This window comes from Epinephelus fuscoguttatus, linkage group LG1 (genome assembly GCF_011397635.1).
Source record: "Epinephelus fuscoguttatus linkage group LG1, E.fuscoguttatus.final_Chr_v1".
Lineage (NCBI taxonomy): Eukaryota > Metazoa > Chordata > Actinopteri > Perciformes > Serranidae > Epinephelus > Epinephelus fuscoguttatus.
This window is the reverse complement of record NC_064752.1, coordinates 11,679,385-11,697,147: the sequence shown is the minus strand read 5'-3', so window position 1 is coordinate 11,697,147 and position 17,763 is coordinate 11,679,385. Positions and strand designations below refer to the sequence as shown.

At 42.1% G+C, this 17,763-nt stretch overlaps 1 protein-coding gene across 3 annotated transcripts in view; it reads right to left on the bottom strand.

Annotated features, from left to right (window-relative positions):
- The window catches only part of igsf21a (immunoglobin superfamily, member 21a), a 358,404-nt gene extending 347,737 nt beyond the window's left edge, over positions 1 to 10,667 (bottom strand). For 2 of the 3 annotated variants that reach the window (XM_049590866.1, XM_049590881.1), the window contains exon 1: positions 10,242 to 10,667. In XM_049590866.1, the coding sequence (XP_049446823.1) occupies positions 10,242 to 10,380 (139 nt within the window). In that variant the 5' untranslated portion in view covers positions 10,381 to 10,667. The remainder of the gene's footprint in view (positions 1 to 10,241) is intronic. The other variant, XM_049590875.1, reaches the window with a different exon arrangement.
- Positions 10,668 to 17,763: the final 7,096 nt, after the last annotated feature.

Below are 17,763 nucleotides of genomic sequence, written 5' to 3'. Positions count from 1 at the left end.
TACAAAGGGATAGAAAGAAACTGCAAAGAGACACAAGTTAACTACAAAAATGGACAAAACAAGCATAAGGAGACATGAAACAACTACAAAGAGACATAAAATGACAAAAATAGGCACAAAATTACCTCAAAAGCAACCAAGCGGCTACAAAAAGACAAAAAACAACCACAAGGAGACACAAAAAGACCACAAAGAGATGGAAAGGAACTGCAAAGAGGTACAAATTAACTACAAAAATGGTCAAAATGACTACAAAGAGACACATAATGACAAAAGAAGAAAAAAAGAACCAGACAACTACAAAAAGACACAAAACAACCACAGAGAGATGCACAGCCACCACAAAGTCTGTATGTAATGCTCCTAAGTGGGGGCCTTTGCATATCTGTGCCTAGGGACCTATTGTCTCATCGTCCGCCCATGCGTCTCGCCTAGGCAAATAAAAATAGTCTCGAGATGACTCATGAGCAATAAATCAATAAATAAATAAAACACCTGCATTGTGCTTCGCAGGGATCACCAGTGTAAATGTACTCCAGCCAGTAGGAGCACTTACTGTAAGCTAAGCAGGTCATGTAAGAAAAAAAAAAAATCATACATAAATGTATTTAAACAGTCACAACGACTGACCAAACAAACAATAGCAGAACAAAACAATGAGCACTGCTTCTAATCTGAGTATAATCATTTTATATAACTGCTGAAAGCTGCAGTGCTCATGCAAAGCCTGGTGATTGTTAGATAGTGGCATAACCACAGCCCATTTTCCACCCAATATCTCTTCTCACTTCCTGCGAGTCGAGACCAGCCGACAGTCACAGTGCACCGCGAAACCATCAGATCTAACAGAGATCCACAGCCTGTTAAATCTGTCAAAACTGCCATGATCCACAATCTACAATCCGAGCTACAGGACTGCCGTATGAGGCCAGATATTTTCTTCGCTGCGGAACAGAGGGGTTTAAATAAACTCAAAGCATACACAGTCTTTAACCTGAGGTTCAAACATGAAGGCGACAGTGAGTTGTGTTCAGTTGATTGCCACTCTGTAATTTCACAGGCAACCACCTGTAGCTCTAATGTCACTTATGTGTCTGTATTGACTCCTTTTTCTGTAGTTTCACCACAATAAGTCAAATAACCACAGTGGTGGTGTTGGATGGAGCTGTGTAAGTCTGATTTCCATGACGTACTACCCCTTTGACCTTTGACAGAGTGAACATGAGTCCATGAACGTAGATTATTTTGCTCCTTATCCCTGCGTTATACCAGATTCAACTGGAAGCACAACACATCAGTCCCATCCTGATCTACATAAAATCAGAGCGCCTTGTACTTTACTGCGTTGCTCTTTGAACCTGCACGCAGCTGCTCAAACCTGAAACCTAAAGCAGTTCCCCAATTTGCATTTAGCCTAGGACACAACACTAATTTGGAAAACATTAAAACAAGATATATACATATGAGCATCAGAGGAAAGGCGCATAATTGATTGCAGTGGACAGCAAATTGTCACTTGCTGTGAGAGTAAACAAGGAGGGATATTATTCATGAGGCTTTCAAGAAAAGCATTATCCTCAGTAGGAATTATGCAGAAGGACATATCTAGTATTACTGCGTAAGACACTTCATCCACAGATTGCTCTAAAAAAGGAAATGAGATACAGCATTAGAGATACTTTGATTTCTATTAGGTAAGACTGATCTGAGAAAATGGTCTAGGCCAGGGGATGAATATGAGTAGAAAGCCAACTGCTCTTGCCAGAAAAAAGAAGGCGTCAAAAAGCTGCAATTTGATATAATTTCAATTCAGTTCTGAACACTCCTATCTGTAGTTCTTAATCTCTTAGAGGAATCTCTGAAACCCTGTGAAGCAAGACTGTTCTTCCCTAAATGGTGCTGTAATACAGACAGTGAAACCACCTTGTGCCAACTTATTAAAAAGGATCTTTCTTTTCTTTTTTTTCAGGAGAGTGGTGGTGGAGGTGAAGTCAGAAGGGCATAAAACATCTAACACACACACAAAAAAACCACACACTCCTCATATCCGCCAAAATCACAAATGGGACTGTAGAGAAAAGCAGCCCGTCTCTAACAGAAACCCAGAAGAATAACACAATTTCATCCCAATTAAATTCTTGGATGTTGGGTATATTAATATCTCCCCCAACAAGAAGTCATAAATCAAAACTTAACTGTGAACTATAAACCACCTCTTGAAAGGCAGTGAGTGATCTCAGAGCAGCAATTTTGATTAGTTAGTCTAAATGAGGCTGGACCAATAGATCATCTGCCTCACACAGTTTTTGGTATGTGTCAGTATCAAGGCATCAAGCATTGTTCAGCAGTGTGACAGGTGTTAAATTTAGTGACATATGAATTTAAATTTAGGGGAGACCGGGTTTGGTTGTAACCACAGGATAGTTGTAATAGTGCCAATTTCAACCCGGTCTCACTCCAAAGTTGTTGAAATCCAGCGCTTGGGCAGTGACTTGCATCATCAGACGCACAAAAGAAAGCCATCCTCTAACATCGGCATGACACATGGCCGGTCGCCACCCAGTGGAAATGCATCAGGACAAGAACAAAAGTTAAGGCGATGAAAGTCCAATTAGGGTGAGCTGGAGGGGCGGTGAATGGGTCCAACAAACACAGACTTTCACCCGGGAGAGCAGTGTTCACATCCCATAAGATTATAAAGCCAAACCCTCTTCTTTTTTCCTGAACCCAACCACATGTTTTTGTTGCCTAAACCAACCACGTGTTTTTGTTGACTAAACCCAACCATGTGCATTTGTTGCCTAAACCTGACCATGGGTTTTTGTTGCCTAAACCCAACCATGTGCGTTTGTTGCCTAAACCTAACCACATGCTTTTGTTGCCTAAACCCAACTACTTGTTTTTGTTGCCAAAACTCAACCATGTATTTTGTCGCCTAAACCCAACCATGAGTTTTTGTTGCCTAAACTCAACAACAGGTTTTTGTTGCCTAAACCCAACCACAGGTTTTTGTTGCCTAAACCCAACCAAAGTGCGTTTGTTGCCTAAACCTACCTACTTGTTTTTGTTGGCTAAACCTGACCATGTATTTTGTTGCCTAAACCCAACCATGAATTTTTGTTGCCTAAACCGGACCATGTGTTTTTGTTGCCTAAACCCAACCACAGGTTTTTGTTGCCTAAACCCAACCATGTGTATTTGTTGCCTAAACCTGACCATGTGCTTATGTGCCTAAACCTAACTACTTGTTTTTGTCACCTACACCTGATCATGCGTTTTTGTTGCCTAAACCCAACCATGTGTTTTTGTTGCCTAAACCTAACCACAGACTTTTGTTGCTTAAACCTGACCACAGGTTTTTGTTGCCTAAACCTGACCACAGGTTTTTGTTGCCTAAACCTAACCACAGGCTTTTGTTGCTTAAACCTGACCACAGGTTTTTGTTGCCTAAACCTGACCACAGGTTTTTGTTGCCTAAACCCAACCATGTGTTTTTGTTGCCTAAACCTAACCACAGGCTTTTGTTGCCTAAACCTAACCACAGGCTTTTGTTGCTTAAACCTGACCACAGGTTTTTGTTGCCTAAACCCAACCACGTGTTTTTGTTGCCAACACCAAACTACATGCTTTTGTTGCCTAAACCCAACCATGTGCGTTTGCTGCCTAAACCTGACCATGTGCTTTTCTTGCCTAACCCTAACCACATGCGTTTTTTCCCCTAAACCTAACCACATGTTTTTGTTGCCTAATCCTAACCATGTTTTAGTTGTTGAAGGAAAAAAAAACATCAATTCGGGGTGTTGACCAACATAGTGCACTAATGTTGAAAGAGACTGTATGTAAATGCTTTTTGAAAACAAACTATGATGTAACACACAGAACTTGACACGGCGTCCCAGAACGTCAACAACCAGCGCACCCAGGGTACCTTTGTGACGAGGTCGGAGTGAGAATGTTGCCACTTTCACTGAGAAGGGATGACCTATGAGTCATGTCAGACATTTCATGTCCTTCCTGGCCTTGCATGTGAAATTTCATATGTGTGTGTAGAAGTGGGCAGATTTTACAGCTAAACTATTTTCAGGTATAAAAGAAATTGGATCAAGTCTACATTTCAATTAGCACTAATACTGTTGGAATTAGAATTATGTAACTTGTATTAGATTAGTACCTTGGGTACAATATGAGGCATTTCATCTTTGCTTATTTCAAACCACTGTGCTGCTACAGCACCTTTTAAAAAACTGTAACACCAATGAAAATGAAAACACACTTTATCTATCTTCTTCTTTCAGCATGCCAGCAGAGTTGTTGAGGAAACACTGATAGGGCTGTGCTTGCATACACACTAAAATCTGCATCAGATGAGGTGAGGCAGGGAAAGACAGTAAGATCTCTCCCCCCAAAAAATACTCTTTCTACCATGTGACATCAAGCAGATACTGCAAGAGATTACAAAACCTCAGAGAAAGGGAATCAACAGCACGGCTGCTGTGTGGGCTATGACTGCAGTCACAAAGTGTCAATGTCTTGACTACTTGACTGAGGCAGTTGTGTTTTGGACTCACATCACGTGAGGTACTGAGCATCTGGCAGGTACGGGTTAGTGAGTTAGACCTCAGTGGGAGTTGGTTATTTTGTGTGTTATTAGTTTTTTGAATGCAGTCTGTGACACACATGGAGAAGTTGGAAGCATCGCCATTTGTTGTAGACATTGAAGGTACCAAATTTGAGAACTCAAACACAAAAATTCAGTGAGTTATAGGTGCTGAGACAAAAAGTCTATCAACCATACCCTGTCTTCCTTGTACATACAGTATTTCCGGCTGACTGCTTATCAAGCAGTGACTTGTCTCTGTAATTTACTGTAAAGCTGTGAAGCCACATCCACACTGGGTTGATACGTTTACTAGGTTATGTTTATGTTGTTATATCAATCGTACCTCAGTGTCTTATTGTTTCATTTTAATCACTGCAGATATCTGTGAAAACACCCGGAGCTACAAGGCCGCATTGAACCACTGCAAACAAAAATGTACAGCTTTCATCCTACGGGAGCGTGGGGAACCTCCAAATGTGGGGTAAATTGTAACACAGACTTTGTAAGTGGTTACACAGGGTCGACCTTTTCATACTTCCGGACAGTTGACCACAATACCGCCAAACAGTGACCCACGGAATTCCACAGAGATTAGACGTGTTTCAGTGGAGTTCAGTAACAAAGAGTGTTTTCGGCAGACTTCAGTATATTTCTTTGTCATACTTCCTTTCCGATTACTGAGCCATCTACGCAAGTCACCGAATCCAACCATATATCATCTTAATAACACTCTTGTTGCCTAAAACAGTGGTTCCCAACTGGTGGCTCGTGGGTCTTTTTTGAGTGGACCGCAAGTGCTGCTTCCTGCTGTGGAACAGCTCGACCACATGGCCAAACGCAAGACTCTGAATATACTGAACTGTGTGGACCTTGAACTAAAGACTAAGGAGAAATCTGGACCAGTTGGGAACCACTGACCTACAACAAAGCACCGTTTTGAACTCTGTAACCAACTCCCAACAGGTGTTAGCTTGGCTTGATTAAATTTCCACACAGTGGGGTCAGCTGTAATGCGATGTCCCAGCTCAGCAACCTATAGCGCATGTTCTCTATTTTTGCACTTCAAACTTATGTTCAGTTTGAACTAATGTCCTGAATTAAACAAGATATACTTTGTATTTATACATTCATACATTCAATACTAACATTTTGACATGTGGATCTAGGTTACCCAGTCTTTGTCCATGTATTTGTCCAACCATTGACTATCAACGATGTAGATGGAGACCTACAGTATACAGATGGAATTGTATTGAATTAATTGTGTTAAACAGACTTTTCCAGCACATGTTACAACAACTGGGGTGGCTGTGGCTCAGGAGGTACAGCCGGTCGTCCACTAATCGGAAAATCAGCAGTTCAATCCCTTGCTCCTCCAGTCTGCATGTCGAAGTATGCTTGAGCAAGATACTGAACCCCTTATTGCTCCCGGTGGATGTTCTAATGGCGTGTGAGTGTGTTAAAGCCGTGTAGAAGGTGGCACCTTGTACAGTAGCCTCAGCCACCAGTGCGTGTGAATGGGTGACTAGTGTAAAAATCGCTTTGAGTGGTCAGAGGACAAGAAAGGCACTATACAAGTGTACATCCATTTACAGCTAACCCCCTGCCTGTTACCATTGATCTCACCCGTGGGCTCCGCTGTAACATTTCACTTCCATCACTTCCTGATGCAACTGTAGAAGAAAGGTAAGTTCTAGAAAAAAAACAACTGTTCATTTGTAGCAGAGATGTTTATGTTGTTAGAATACAATAAAAAATAATGAATCTCAAACAGTTTTATCAACATTGAGCCCAAACTAAAATGTGTCAGGTTGTGCCCTGCTCTCCCCAATGTGACATCTCATGTGACACACTACAGCAAGTTCAAGACACTTCCACTCTTGCTTTGACCTGGTTGTGCGTTCCGAATTTAAACCAATAGGTCTAACTGTTGGGAAATGTGCTCATTTGCTTTTCTGCCCTTCAACTATCAGGCTACAGCCTGCAGACATTTATCTAGCTTGGCATAAAGATTGGGAACTCTATCTGAAGGTGGCAAAAAAACAAAAAACTGACTAATTAACATGCTATATCTATTTGTTTAATCTGTGCAAGAGTTTTAAAAAAAGACCAGCTGTCATTTTATGGGGAGTTATGTGTCAGACTATTTCTTGGCTAGGAGCTGGACGTGAGGTTGCCAGGCAACGAGAAACAACTTCAGAAGTTGTCCCCAGCCTACAATGGTCTGTCACATCACCCCATTAAAACTTTTACACTATGGTTTTGCCAGAAATCAGCTTCAGAGGTGCTGATAGTCAGACTTTGTCACTATTAGAGGCGAGCTGTTTCCCGCTACTAGCTAAAGCTAGGTGCACAACTTGACGCATTGATGCTGACCGGAAGTCATTCATTCCAGTGGAGGTGAAAATGATGGATAGTAACGGACTAGCGCGCAGCACGGCAGCGGTTCCGTTGACCGTCGGACCTAGAGGTGTTGGAGTTTTCCTACTGGGGCGCTGACAAGATGGGAGAAATGGAGCATAACGGTGCCCGAAGTAGGAAATAAATTGCAATCACAGTTGTAAACAAACAATATCTCATTTATTTATGCAAAAGAAAAATAAGCATAAGTTTTTTTTTCCACTGTTAAAAGTGATTGTTGACCATAGGTTGATTTCTATGCAGTTGATAATTACTCTATATTTTTCAATTTTGCATTCATTTCTATATCAGCTCTTTCAATAGTACACTGTTCAGCTCGTCTCAGTTCAGTTGGTACAGTGACAGTCAACATGAGAGATTTTCGCAGGATGATATTGCTAGCTCTTCTGCTAGATGACTTCGCTAACAGCTCTCGCCGACAGCACGCTAGCTAGCCGTCTGCATCTGGCCAGGTCCGTCAACAACGGAACCTCGTGGCATTGTTCTGGGGGTGGGGAATGTGTTGGGGACACGCTCTGTTAAAACAGGAAAAATAGGTTGTGCACCCAGCGTAAGTGTCTGCTTGCTTTGGCCTCATATTTAACAGGCAGATATGAGAGTGGTGTCAATTGAATCATTTAACTCTGAGCAATAAAGCAATTAAGCCTATTTCCCAAAAAGTTTTTCAAACCCTTGTCAAGCCAGAGGCTAATGCTGCTCAACTCTCTCGGATTGGATCTTATATCTATGAATGTTTGACCTACAGAGTAAGCTCTCTGGTGATATCGATTCTCATAATTGTGTGTCTGCCCTGATGTTGCAAAAGTCAATCAGACTTGGCCAAGCATGTGCACTGGAGGCTGAAGACATGCTGTCAACATGGATATAAAATATTCCAGTGATTTAGAGAAGACGCAGGTACAAATCCTCGCCATCCATTTATGTCATACAGAACACCAACTTACACTAAAGATTTTAGATTTGTTTTTCTTTTACATCGCATGTCAGGGGAAATACATGACTCTGAGCTGATGTATAAATCAGCATGCATAAATTGTGTAAAAGCTCCAGGAGAAATACTGAGCCCACACTGCCACTCAATATGTAGCCTGCTCCTGAAACAGTGACTCTGTGACATGCTTTACAGCCAAACAAACCTCAGCTACTGAATTCCACTAGCCGAGGCTAGCTTGTAGGCACAGCTGCAAGTGAGCTGAGCCCAAGTTTCTAAAGGAAGAGCACATCTGGCAGACAGTAATGCTGTACACTAACTGAGAGGATAAAAGAGTTTCTTTTTAAAATGAGATACAGTAAGCATCGTGTCTTAAAATATTGTGCTGACATGAAACAAACTGTTGGGGGGGGGGGATTATAAATGTAGACATTTTACAACAGATGAGAGTGGAATCACTGACCACAGGGCCTCTCTTTGGGGACCAAAATCTATCTTAAGACACTCTGAAATAGAGGAACCTTGATCTTGTTAAAACAAACACACAGAAATTGAATACAGGTATAAATCCAAAGCGATATCCAGAAGACAGCAGACAGTTAATATAAAGAATAACGCTCGGGGGATAAAGCAGACAACAAAGGTGGAATCCAAGAGTATGCAGAGAATAAATCTATTTTGCTAAAACAGTAGTGACAACAAAAGCCAACAGAACCCACACAGTCTGACCGAAAGTCACAGCAACTCAAATCCCGCCGATTGATCGCTTAAATTCAACCTTTCCCTGTTTGTTTACATGGCAATCAATGTGAACTCCTGCATGGCAAAATCCTACAGCCGCTCAAGTGTGCAACGTAATCACACCAAAGTAATCTAAGCTATTGTGAACATTTCAAACCTGCATGATTGCATTATTGAGGAAGCCTTAAATACTTTACACAGGGCCTGCGTGTAAAGCTCAGCATCATCTGAGCAGGGCAGACCCGCAGGCATTTTATCACTTAACATTATGTTAAGCCCAGCTGGCATAATGATTTCCTATATGGGTCAGCGAAGGTCAAAAACACTTCAAAACAACAAAATCCTCGGCTAACAGCGGCAGGTTAACAGGTTAGTTTGTAAGGCGTGTTGCTCTGATGTTGTAGCCAGGAGTGAACTCTCCCTCTGAAGTCCTTCAAAAAGCACAGTGTTAGCACCAGTGCACCGAGCGTGAGCCTATAACTCCAGCAGAATGAAAAGGAGCCCTTACATACTCTTTCTATATTCCTCGGCGAGGGGAATCAAGTGCTTGCAGTGCAGTCTTGTAAGGCATGCTCTGATGTATGACACCATGTAGAAAACAAAGTGCCTCTGCAAAATGCCACGGGGACCATATGAGAGGAAACGCAATATGTCAACAGTAAGAAAACATGCTTAGTTAAGGCACCAGGCTCTTATCTGTTGCAAACATTTGGAAAAAACACTGGCGTCCCTTAAAAAAAATTGCAGTGTAACATCCCCATTTTAATCAGCCTCCCAAAATAGAAAATACAATCATGTAGAAGACAAGCCGAGTAATTCTTTAGGATACAGGCGACATATATTATTTCTAATCCAATTCACGGGGAAAGATCACAGTTGTGTTTTCATCCTCCAACCTCTAAACGCGTCAACGCAGCATGGAGATGGAGATGGAGAGAAAACACGCGACACTGATGCCACCGCTGCGCGGAGCACAGAGAACAGGCATCTGCATCATTTTATTTTTAAATAAGGACACACTTGAATGTTTTGCAAGGCAACAACTTTGATATCTGTTGAGCCCGGGCTGTGTCTGATGTGCACAAGCCACGATGGCCACAACGCCGAGGAGTGCGCTTCGGCGTGCTTTAGTTGTGCGGTGCTCAGAAGTAGATGCTGTCATGCATGCTGGTCGTGATAGTCAATGCAGATGAATTAAGACTTAATACATAACGAGGCCTCCTGCTAACCCTCTTCTTGCATTCCCTTTGAGCACACCGACACCACGCACTGTGCAGCCCCACGGACTGAATCCCACCATTATTCATTCATTTCGCTCCCTCCACGACTTGATTGGCACGGAGGGGGGAAAGTTGGCATGAGGCAAGCGTGGCACCGATCGCCTCCAACCGGCTGTCCTGTTAATGGCCACTTTTACTGTCACACACCAAAAATCACTCAACTCATTGACAGTTTCGTGGAGGGGGGGTTATTGTCGGAGCCCCCCACGCACGGATGCTGTGAGAGGTTCCGACTGTGTGGAAATGGATATGACAGGGTCAGACTTACCGACGGCTAAATCCAGTAGATCCGCGCACAAGAGCAAGCACAACGAGAAGACGGTCATCTTTCCCTTATTTTGCAATAAATCCCAAACTCCATTTGCGTTTACATGCTCTCCGGGTGTCGGCTGTGTAATCCCCACCATTCCAGAGGTATGCGATTGAAAGGTGCCCCCAAACTATTCATGATGCAGCTCAAGTCTAAGTGGAGAAATCGGCAGAAGTTGACAATGAATACAGCATTCAGAGCGGCGAGAATCGAGCATCAGATACCCCCCAAAAAAATGACTCACAGGCTGCGATTATAAGAACAAGCGGAGTGGTTTTATTTTGTCCTCCCAGTTTAAACAATGGGGAGCTGCGCTGAGCCGCGGAGCACAGATAGGCTCTGGAAAAAACGGAGAGGTTTGGATGAAAATGTGTTCCTCAGTCACCTCTCTCTCCTCCTCTCTCCTCTCCCTCCCTCCCTTCCTCTCCTTCTCTCCTCCCGCCCTTCAGACAGACGCACAGTCATTCCTGATCACTCGCTCTTTTATTTCACACAATTTTCCTTAATCCTACCCTGGATTCAGACCACTCTAATTCTGGCCATTAAGCCGATTTACTTCTGTTGGATTTTTTTTTTCCCTTGTAAAAAACGGGGTTTAAAGATCCTTATGCTCTGTGTACTATATATCCTATATTACAGGGAGACAAACATGAAGCAGCAGGAAAACCATTCCTACTTTAGCAAACAATCAGATATTTAATAATGAGAAAATATTTTCTCGTCTCATTTTGTGCAGCCAAAGCAAAGAGGTCTAACTTTGTGTTGTGCAAATGTTCTTCAGCTCAGTTTGTTTTCGCTTTACACTCCAATATGCTGCATTAAAGGTCCAGTGTTAAGGATTAAGGGCAGGGGTCAGCAACCTTTACTCACTCTCCCGCCAGAGTGCTGTTTTAAAGGACGCATTCACACTGGCACTATTTGGTCCACTTTACACAAAACCTGGTCCACTTCCATGGATAGTTTGGTTCTTTTGGAGTGGTTGGTGTGAACGCTCATTTGAACTATGGTGCGAAACGAGCCATCGCTGGTCCGCTTGAAAACTGTTGGTCTCGGTTCACTTGCAAGTGAACCCTGGTGCGGTTCGCTTACAGTGGGAAATGCAAACGGACTATCCAGTAAACCAAAGAGAGGAAGTGGCATTTTGGGTAGAAAAAACAAAGCCAACAGCGCGAACTGGGAGAAGCAGAGGTAAAAAATAAAAAATAAATAAAAAAAGTTAGAAAATGGTGTGGTGGTTAGCACTCTCGCCTCACAGCAAGAGGGTTGCCGGTTCGATCCCGGGCGTGGGAGCCCTTCTGTGTGGAGTTTGCATGTTCTCCCCGTGTCAGCGTGGGTTCTCTCCGGGCACTCCGGCTTCCTCCCACAGTCCAAAGACATGCAGGTTAATTGGTGACTCTAAATTGTCCGTAGGTGTGAATGTGAGCGTGAATGGTTGTTTGTCTCTATGTGTCAGCCCTGTGATAGTCTGGCGACCTGTCCAGGGTGTACCCTGCCTCTCGCCCGATGTAGCTGGGATAGGCTCCAGCCCCCCCGCGACCCTCAAGAGGATGAAGCGGTTAGAAGATGAATGAATGAATGAAGTTGGAAAATGTACCGGGGCAGATGTGGACGTGGAGTAGTGAGGAGGTGCAGGAGCTTATTGATATATGGTCAGAGGACTATATATGGCAGTTGCTTGTGGTGACAATGGATTTCCGTTTTAGGGTCATGACCAATGGATGAGCCAGGTATTCTTCCTCATGCTTTTTTTCTTCCTGGTCAGTGGTCGTTTCTGGCAATACCGCCCCCAAACGAGCAGCTGGTGTAACTGCGTGATGTTATCCAGATGGTTTGGTCCGCTTTAAAAAGTGCAGTGTGGAAGTGAACCAAACCAAATGGAGGTGTGAAATTTTTCGGGCAGTCCCCCGGACTATCCTGGTGTGAATGCGCCTTAAGTTGCCAGCCACCGCCAGCATTTTTGATCATATTCAGTAATCATTCAAGACCCACAGAATCACTTGTTCTATGAATATGTGAACAGTATATACACGACACTAAAGAAGAGACATGCTGTTTTTTAACACAAGAAAACATTTTTATTTTATTTTTTATATTTTGTTTCATAATTTGCTTCTTCGTCCAAATCAGATTCAAATTGTTGATCAAAAAAGAAATTGTCGGAATAGGAGTCTATCAACATCTCCACGGCTTGCGCAACCGCAAACTTTTCCATCGGTCCCGGCATTTTTGTGCAGTTTACAAGCTGCAACATCTTCTGGTTTCCAGCGGATCTTCTTCTTTGTTTGTTTTTGGACAAGGCAGTGCTGTTCTATGTCACAAGATGTGTAGTGCCCCCTATCTTACAGCAGTGAAAGCACGGATTGCCCGAATATCTCGTCAAGGACAAGGAAGCATTGTGTCATAAATGACGGAAAATCTCGTCAATGGCGGGACAGTGTTAAGAGTTATCTTTGGCCACAATAGAAAAAAACTTGTCTGAAGCTGCAAAACATATTTGAGCCTCATAAAAACGGCAACACAGCCCATGCTTTAGCTCAAGCTGGCTACTGTGCTGTGCAGCTGGCTATTTTGATTATTTGGTACTTTAACTTTGCAGTGCTGCTGCTGAAAGCAAATAAATTTGTCCATGCACTAAACGTTTCTCTATCTTCCCCTGAGACTTTTCTCTTTTTGGATTTGGAATCCACAGCTACTCTAGTGAGGAAAACTCTAGACTACTGTGTCAATCACTAGTGATGTTAGAGGAGAGGGCGCCAGACCAGAAGTATGACGCACATTTAAACTGATGAAATGTTAAAAAAGTGTATAGGCTATGTATTTTTACAGCTTAAGAATGTAAGACTCACTTTAGGCCTACAATGACAAATGGAAATCAAAATGTTAAAAAACAATGGTAATTTGTTTCCATATAATTTTCTGTCAAACCCACAGGGGGCCACTGGAGAGGAGCTAAAGAGCCACATGCAGCTCATCTTTGGTTGCCTACCCCTGATTTAGGGTGATTTTTTGGCAGAAATGGAAAATAATATAATGAGTATGTTTTTTTTTGTTTATAATAACCTGAAAATAAGGATTGTGTTTTTGTTACCTTAATATGAGCCATTTGTATCTACATAGAGAACAGGTCCCCTTCCATGGAGCCTGCCAGACAAACCAAACACTGGCTCAAGAAAGGGCCAGTCGCGGTTTTGGCCCCCACAAACATAGCTAGCAGCCCCTCTGTGATGAGCAGTGTTGTAAAAACACTGATTTTTTAAATGTGAAACTGCTTTATTAGTGTTTTTGATGGATTAAACCATTGGGTATGTTTATTTTTCACAGAAAGAGACCTCTGCAGATAACTCAGCTCCCTGTTCAACCCCCCTGAACATCTGGATCTTAAGTTATCAGATAAACAAGAGAGCATATATTAGCAGGTGCCAGACAAGCAGCCTCTCTCTGACATGCCAAACAGTGTCAGCGAAACACTGATTTGTAACATGAAACTGCTTTATTACTGGTTTTAATCACCCTCCATTTGTTTTTGAGAGGAGGAGACCTCTGCACATAATTCAGCTCACGGTAAAAACGTCTGGATCAGAAATAAGGTGAACACACATTAAGTTATCAAAGAAAATAGGTGAGCTCACAATAACAGGTGCTGGGTGACGGGGCCATCTGTGACATGCCAAACAGCGTTGGAGAAACACTGATTTATAAAGTGAAAGAGCTTTATTCAGTGATTTTACTGGTTGTTTTGGAGAGGTAGAGACCTCTGTGGATTATTTGGCTCCTGGTAAAGACAATGAACACTGAAGGAATTGTAACCAGGAGACGGCTCAGCTGGTTGCAATTCGTAATCCTCACCGCTAGATGCCACAAAACTCCCTGAAGCTCATAGATTGCTTTAATAATCAGAAGATATTTAATGAATGTTTTTGCTTACACCACTTTGTGCAGCCAACGAAAAGAGGTCTCACTTTCTGCTCTGCAAATGTTCTTCAGCTCAGTTTATTTTTGCTTTACACTCCATTACATGTTGCATTAAATCAAGATTCATTCGACAGGACGTGTCATTGTGCACTATTAGCCCACAAAATCCAAACAACTTTAACCGCAGCAGATAAACATATTCCATAAATTTAGTTGGATCAACATTAAAAGCCATAAAGACTCATTTGAACTTTATGAATGGCCGTGTAATGGACCTGATCGGGCAGGTTGAAGTCACTCTTCTGCTTCAAATTGGCTGCAATCATTAGTCTCATTAAGGACCATCTATCACGCAGGCAGGCAAATGTGGTTTCACGTGTCAGGGAAGATTTCACCTGAGATGAAGTGACCATTTTTACTTGGCAGACTGATACCCGTATGTTACACAGACGGCATGTCACAGTGTGAATGGCTGCAGCACTACTTTTCATACTGTAATGTCACTCAAATCAGAACACCTGGCAGTAAATGTCACTTACATCAAAATTATGCCCCACATGTATTCTTGAATATAACAATGACATTTTCTAAAAAATTCCAATTAGCACATCCCTGCTGTCACAAAGATGAACCAGCTTTACATCAGTCACATTCCAGTAATAGAAGTAGACTCAAATAATAGGGATTTTGTATTTTCTGTCATTATAGTCATCTCTAAAATTGTGAGAAGTGTTCAAGTGATGGGGCCACAAGTATTGTCAAGACTGCCCTAACTTTGACAGGTGCCTCAGGCTATGTCATTTTAATCAGCTTCACCTGGTCTGCTACTCTCTTTTGCTCTGAAATGATGTTTGCAGCACTATAAGCCTTTTGTGAAATGATCCTCAGGGTTCTGTTTCAAAGTCTGGGCAATAAGTTATTCAGGAAGACAGCCACCAGCATGCCAAATCCATTTCCCCCAAAACATGAATTCAGTTGAATAAAGCCATTTTCAGCAAAGTCGACTCACAAACCAATCGCCAGAGTAAATGTTGTATGTTTCTGCAAACCACCAATATGTTACATTTGTATATATGTTGAAAGTTTGTTTCTTTATGTCTCAATTTTATGTTGTTATCACGCCTTGGTTAACGTATGGTTGGGTGTAGGCACAAAAACCACTTGGAAAATCATGTTTTGGCTCAAAGGTAAGTTCAAGATTTTCCAACCTGGATCCTATTTCCCATGTTTTTGTTTCTAAGTGATTAATGGGAATGACAGTTTATCAAATGGTCCAATATTGAGGGAGACTGCTGCAGCGAGCAGCCACGAAACAGGCTGCAGTGTAACCACTTGGGGTATGTTCACATTGTCAATGTACGTCTACTAACAGTGCTTGTTTTTGCCACTGACAGGCTCAGATTGTTACTCTAAGTGTCTGAAAATGTATGAAAGGCATTCCTCACAGATACGGACCTCTTTGTTGAAGAGTAAGATCCTTTTTGTTTAGCCAGAAACAACCCCTAAATTGAAACTGCCAATTCAACCAGACTCCATTTAAATACACCGTAATTTTAACGCATATAGAGTCAGCATATTTTCTCATGTAACTGGGCGAATTAAGGATTTATTTCAACCAAAGTTGAGTTGGTGGTTTATGGAACAGTGGAAAAACAAACCAAGGTGGTTTTTGGGAGTTTTATTTTGTCTCTTTCAACCTTGAAGAAAGTGTAATTTATGGTGATAAAATTACTGTTGTTTTAAATGAAGTCTGGTGGGTTTGGTGATAGCGGTTACAGGGCTGTTTCTGGTTAAACAAAAAGGATCCTACTCTTTAACAAAAAGGTCTATCTCTGTGAGGGATGCCTTTCATATGTTTTCTGACAATTTAAATAACAATCTGAGCCTGTCAGTGGCAAAAACAAGCACTGTTCGTAGTCGTACATTGACGATGTGAACTAACGGTGATAACAAATCATCCATTCCGGTCAGGCGGTAAGTATGCAGCCCCGAAGCATCGGAACCTAGGCGGCTTCGACCAAAACCTCACTGGACCTGCACTTTGAAATTGAGAACCAAGCTCACCTAACCCAACTTCTGGATCACTTACCACTTGCCTACCCTCAACCGAGGAGGAGACCTAACCTCATTACAGGAATCCCTTAGGAGGCCTAACCTCAATCACAACCTACCCTAAACCTAACCTCACTGTAGGAATCGCTAACCTCAACCTCTCCTAAACGTAACTTCCTTGTAGGGAACCCTAACCTCAACCTACCCTAAACCTAACCCTAACCTCATTGTAGGAGTTCTCAACCTCTCCTAAACCTAACCTCATTGTAGGAATCCCTAACCTCAACCTCTCCAACACCTAACCTCATTGTAGGAATCCCTAACCTCAACCTCTCCTAAACATAACCTCATTGTAGGAATCCCTAACCTCAACCTCTCCTAAACCTAACCTCATTGTAGGAATCCCTTAGGAGGCCTAACCTCAACCACAACCTACCCTAAACCTAACCTCACTGTAGGAATCCCTAACCTCAACCTCTCCTAAACATAACCTCATTGTAGGAATCCTTAACCTCAACCTCTCCTAAACATAACCTCATTGTAGGAATCCTTAACCTCAACCTCTCCTAAGCATAACCTCATTGTAGGAATCCCTAACCTCAACCTCTCCTAAGCCTAACCTCATTGTAGGAATCCTTAACCTCAACCTCTCCTGAACATAACCTCATTGTAGGAATCCCTAACCTCAACTTACCCCAAACCTAACCTCTTCATAGGAATCCCTAACCTAAACCACAACCTCTCCTAAACCTAACCCTGTTGTAGGAATCCCTAACCTCAACAAAATGATGAATTAGTGGTTACATTGCAGTCGACTGTAGCGGTCTTGCAGAAATATTATAAATATTACAATTTTAAAGAATTAAAAAAACTAAATAGGGTCCAATGTCAGGGTTGAAAAGTTGGTAGACGTAAATTGGCAATGCGAACATGCCCCAAATGCTTACACTGCAGCCTGTTTTGCTGCTGCTGTCAGCCATGGCTGCTGCCTCAAGACTAATTTCAGAAATTGTTGTTCCCATTGGTCACTAAGACACAAAAACACAGGAAAATAGGGTCCAGGTTTAAAAATACCAAACTTAAGCCACCTAGATGGCTTAGGGAACTAGTTTTGGGGATTCACCTTGAGAGACTTCAATATGACAAAGTTTGTATGATACATTTGAGAGTATTTGGGGCCCAATAGTTAGGCACCTTAATTCGCCATCTAATAGCTTAAGTCTTTACTGTGAGTCACCATGTTTTGTTACTCTTGGCCAATTTTATGTAATAGCCTAAAAGTTGTTTTTATTTCTTTAATTTTGTTTTGTGGGGTTGTTTTTTTTGGATGCTGGTCAAGTATGTTTGTTAGTCTGTTTGTATATGTTGTGTTTTTTTAAGTTGAGAAATAAATATAAAGTAAAAAAATACCCACCTTACACTTTTGTTGCTACAAACATGGCTAGACATGTCCCAAACTCTCATTTAAAAATGCCCACCCTTAATGGTTTCGAACAGTGGTCTGCTACAGTCTCAT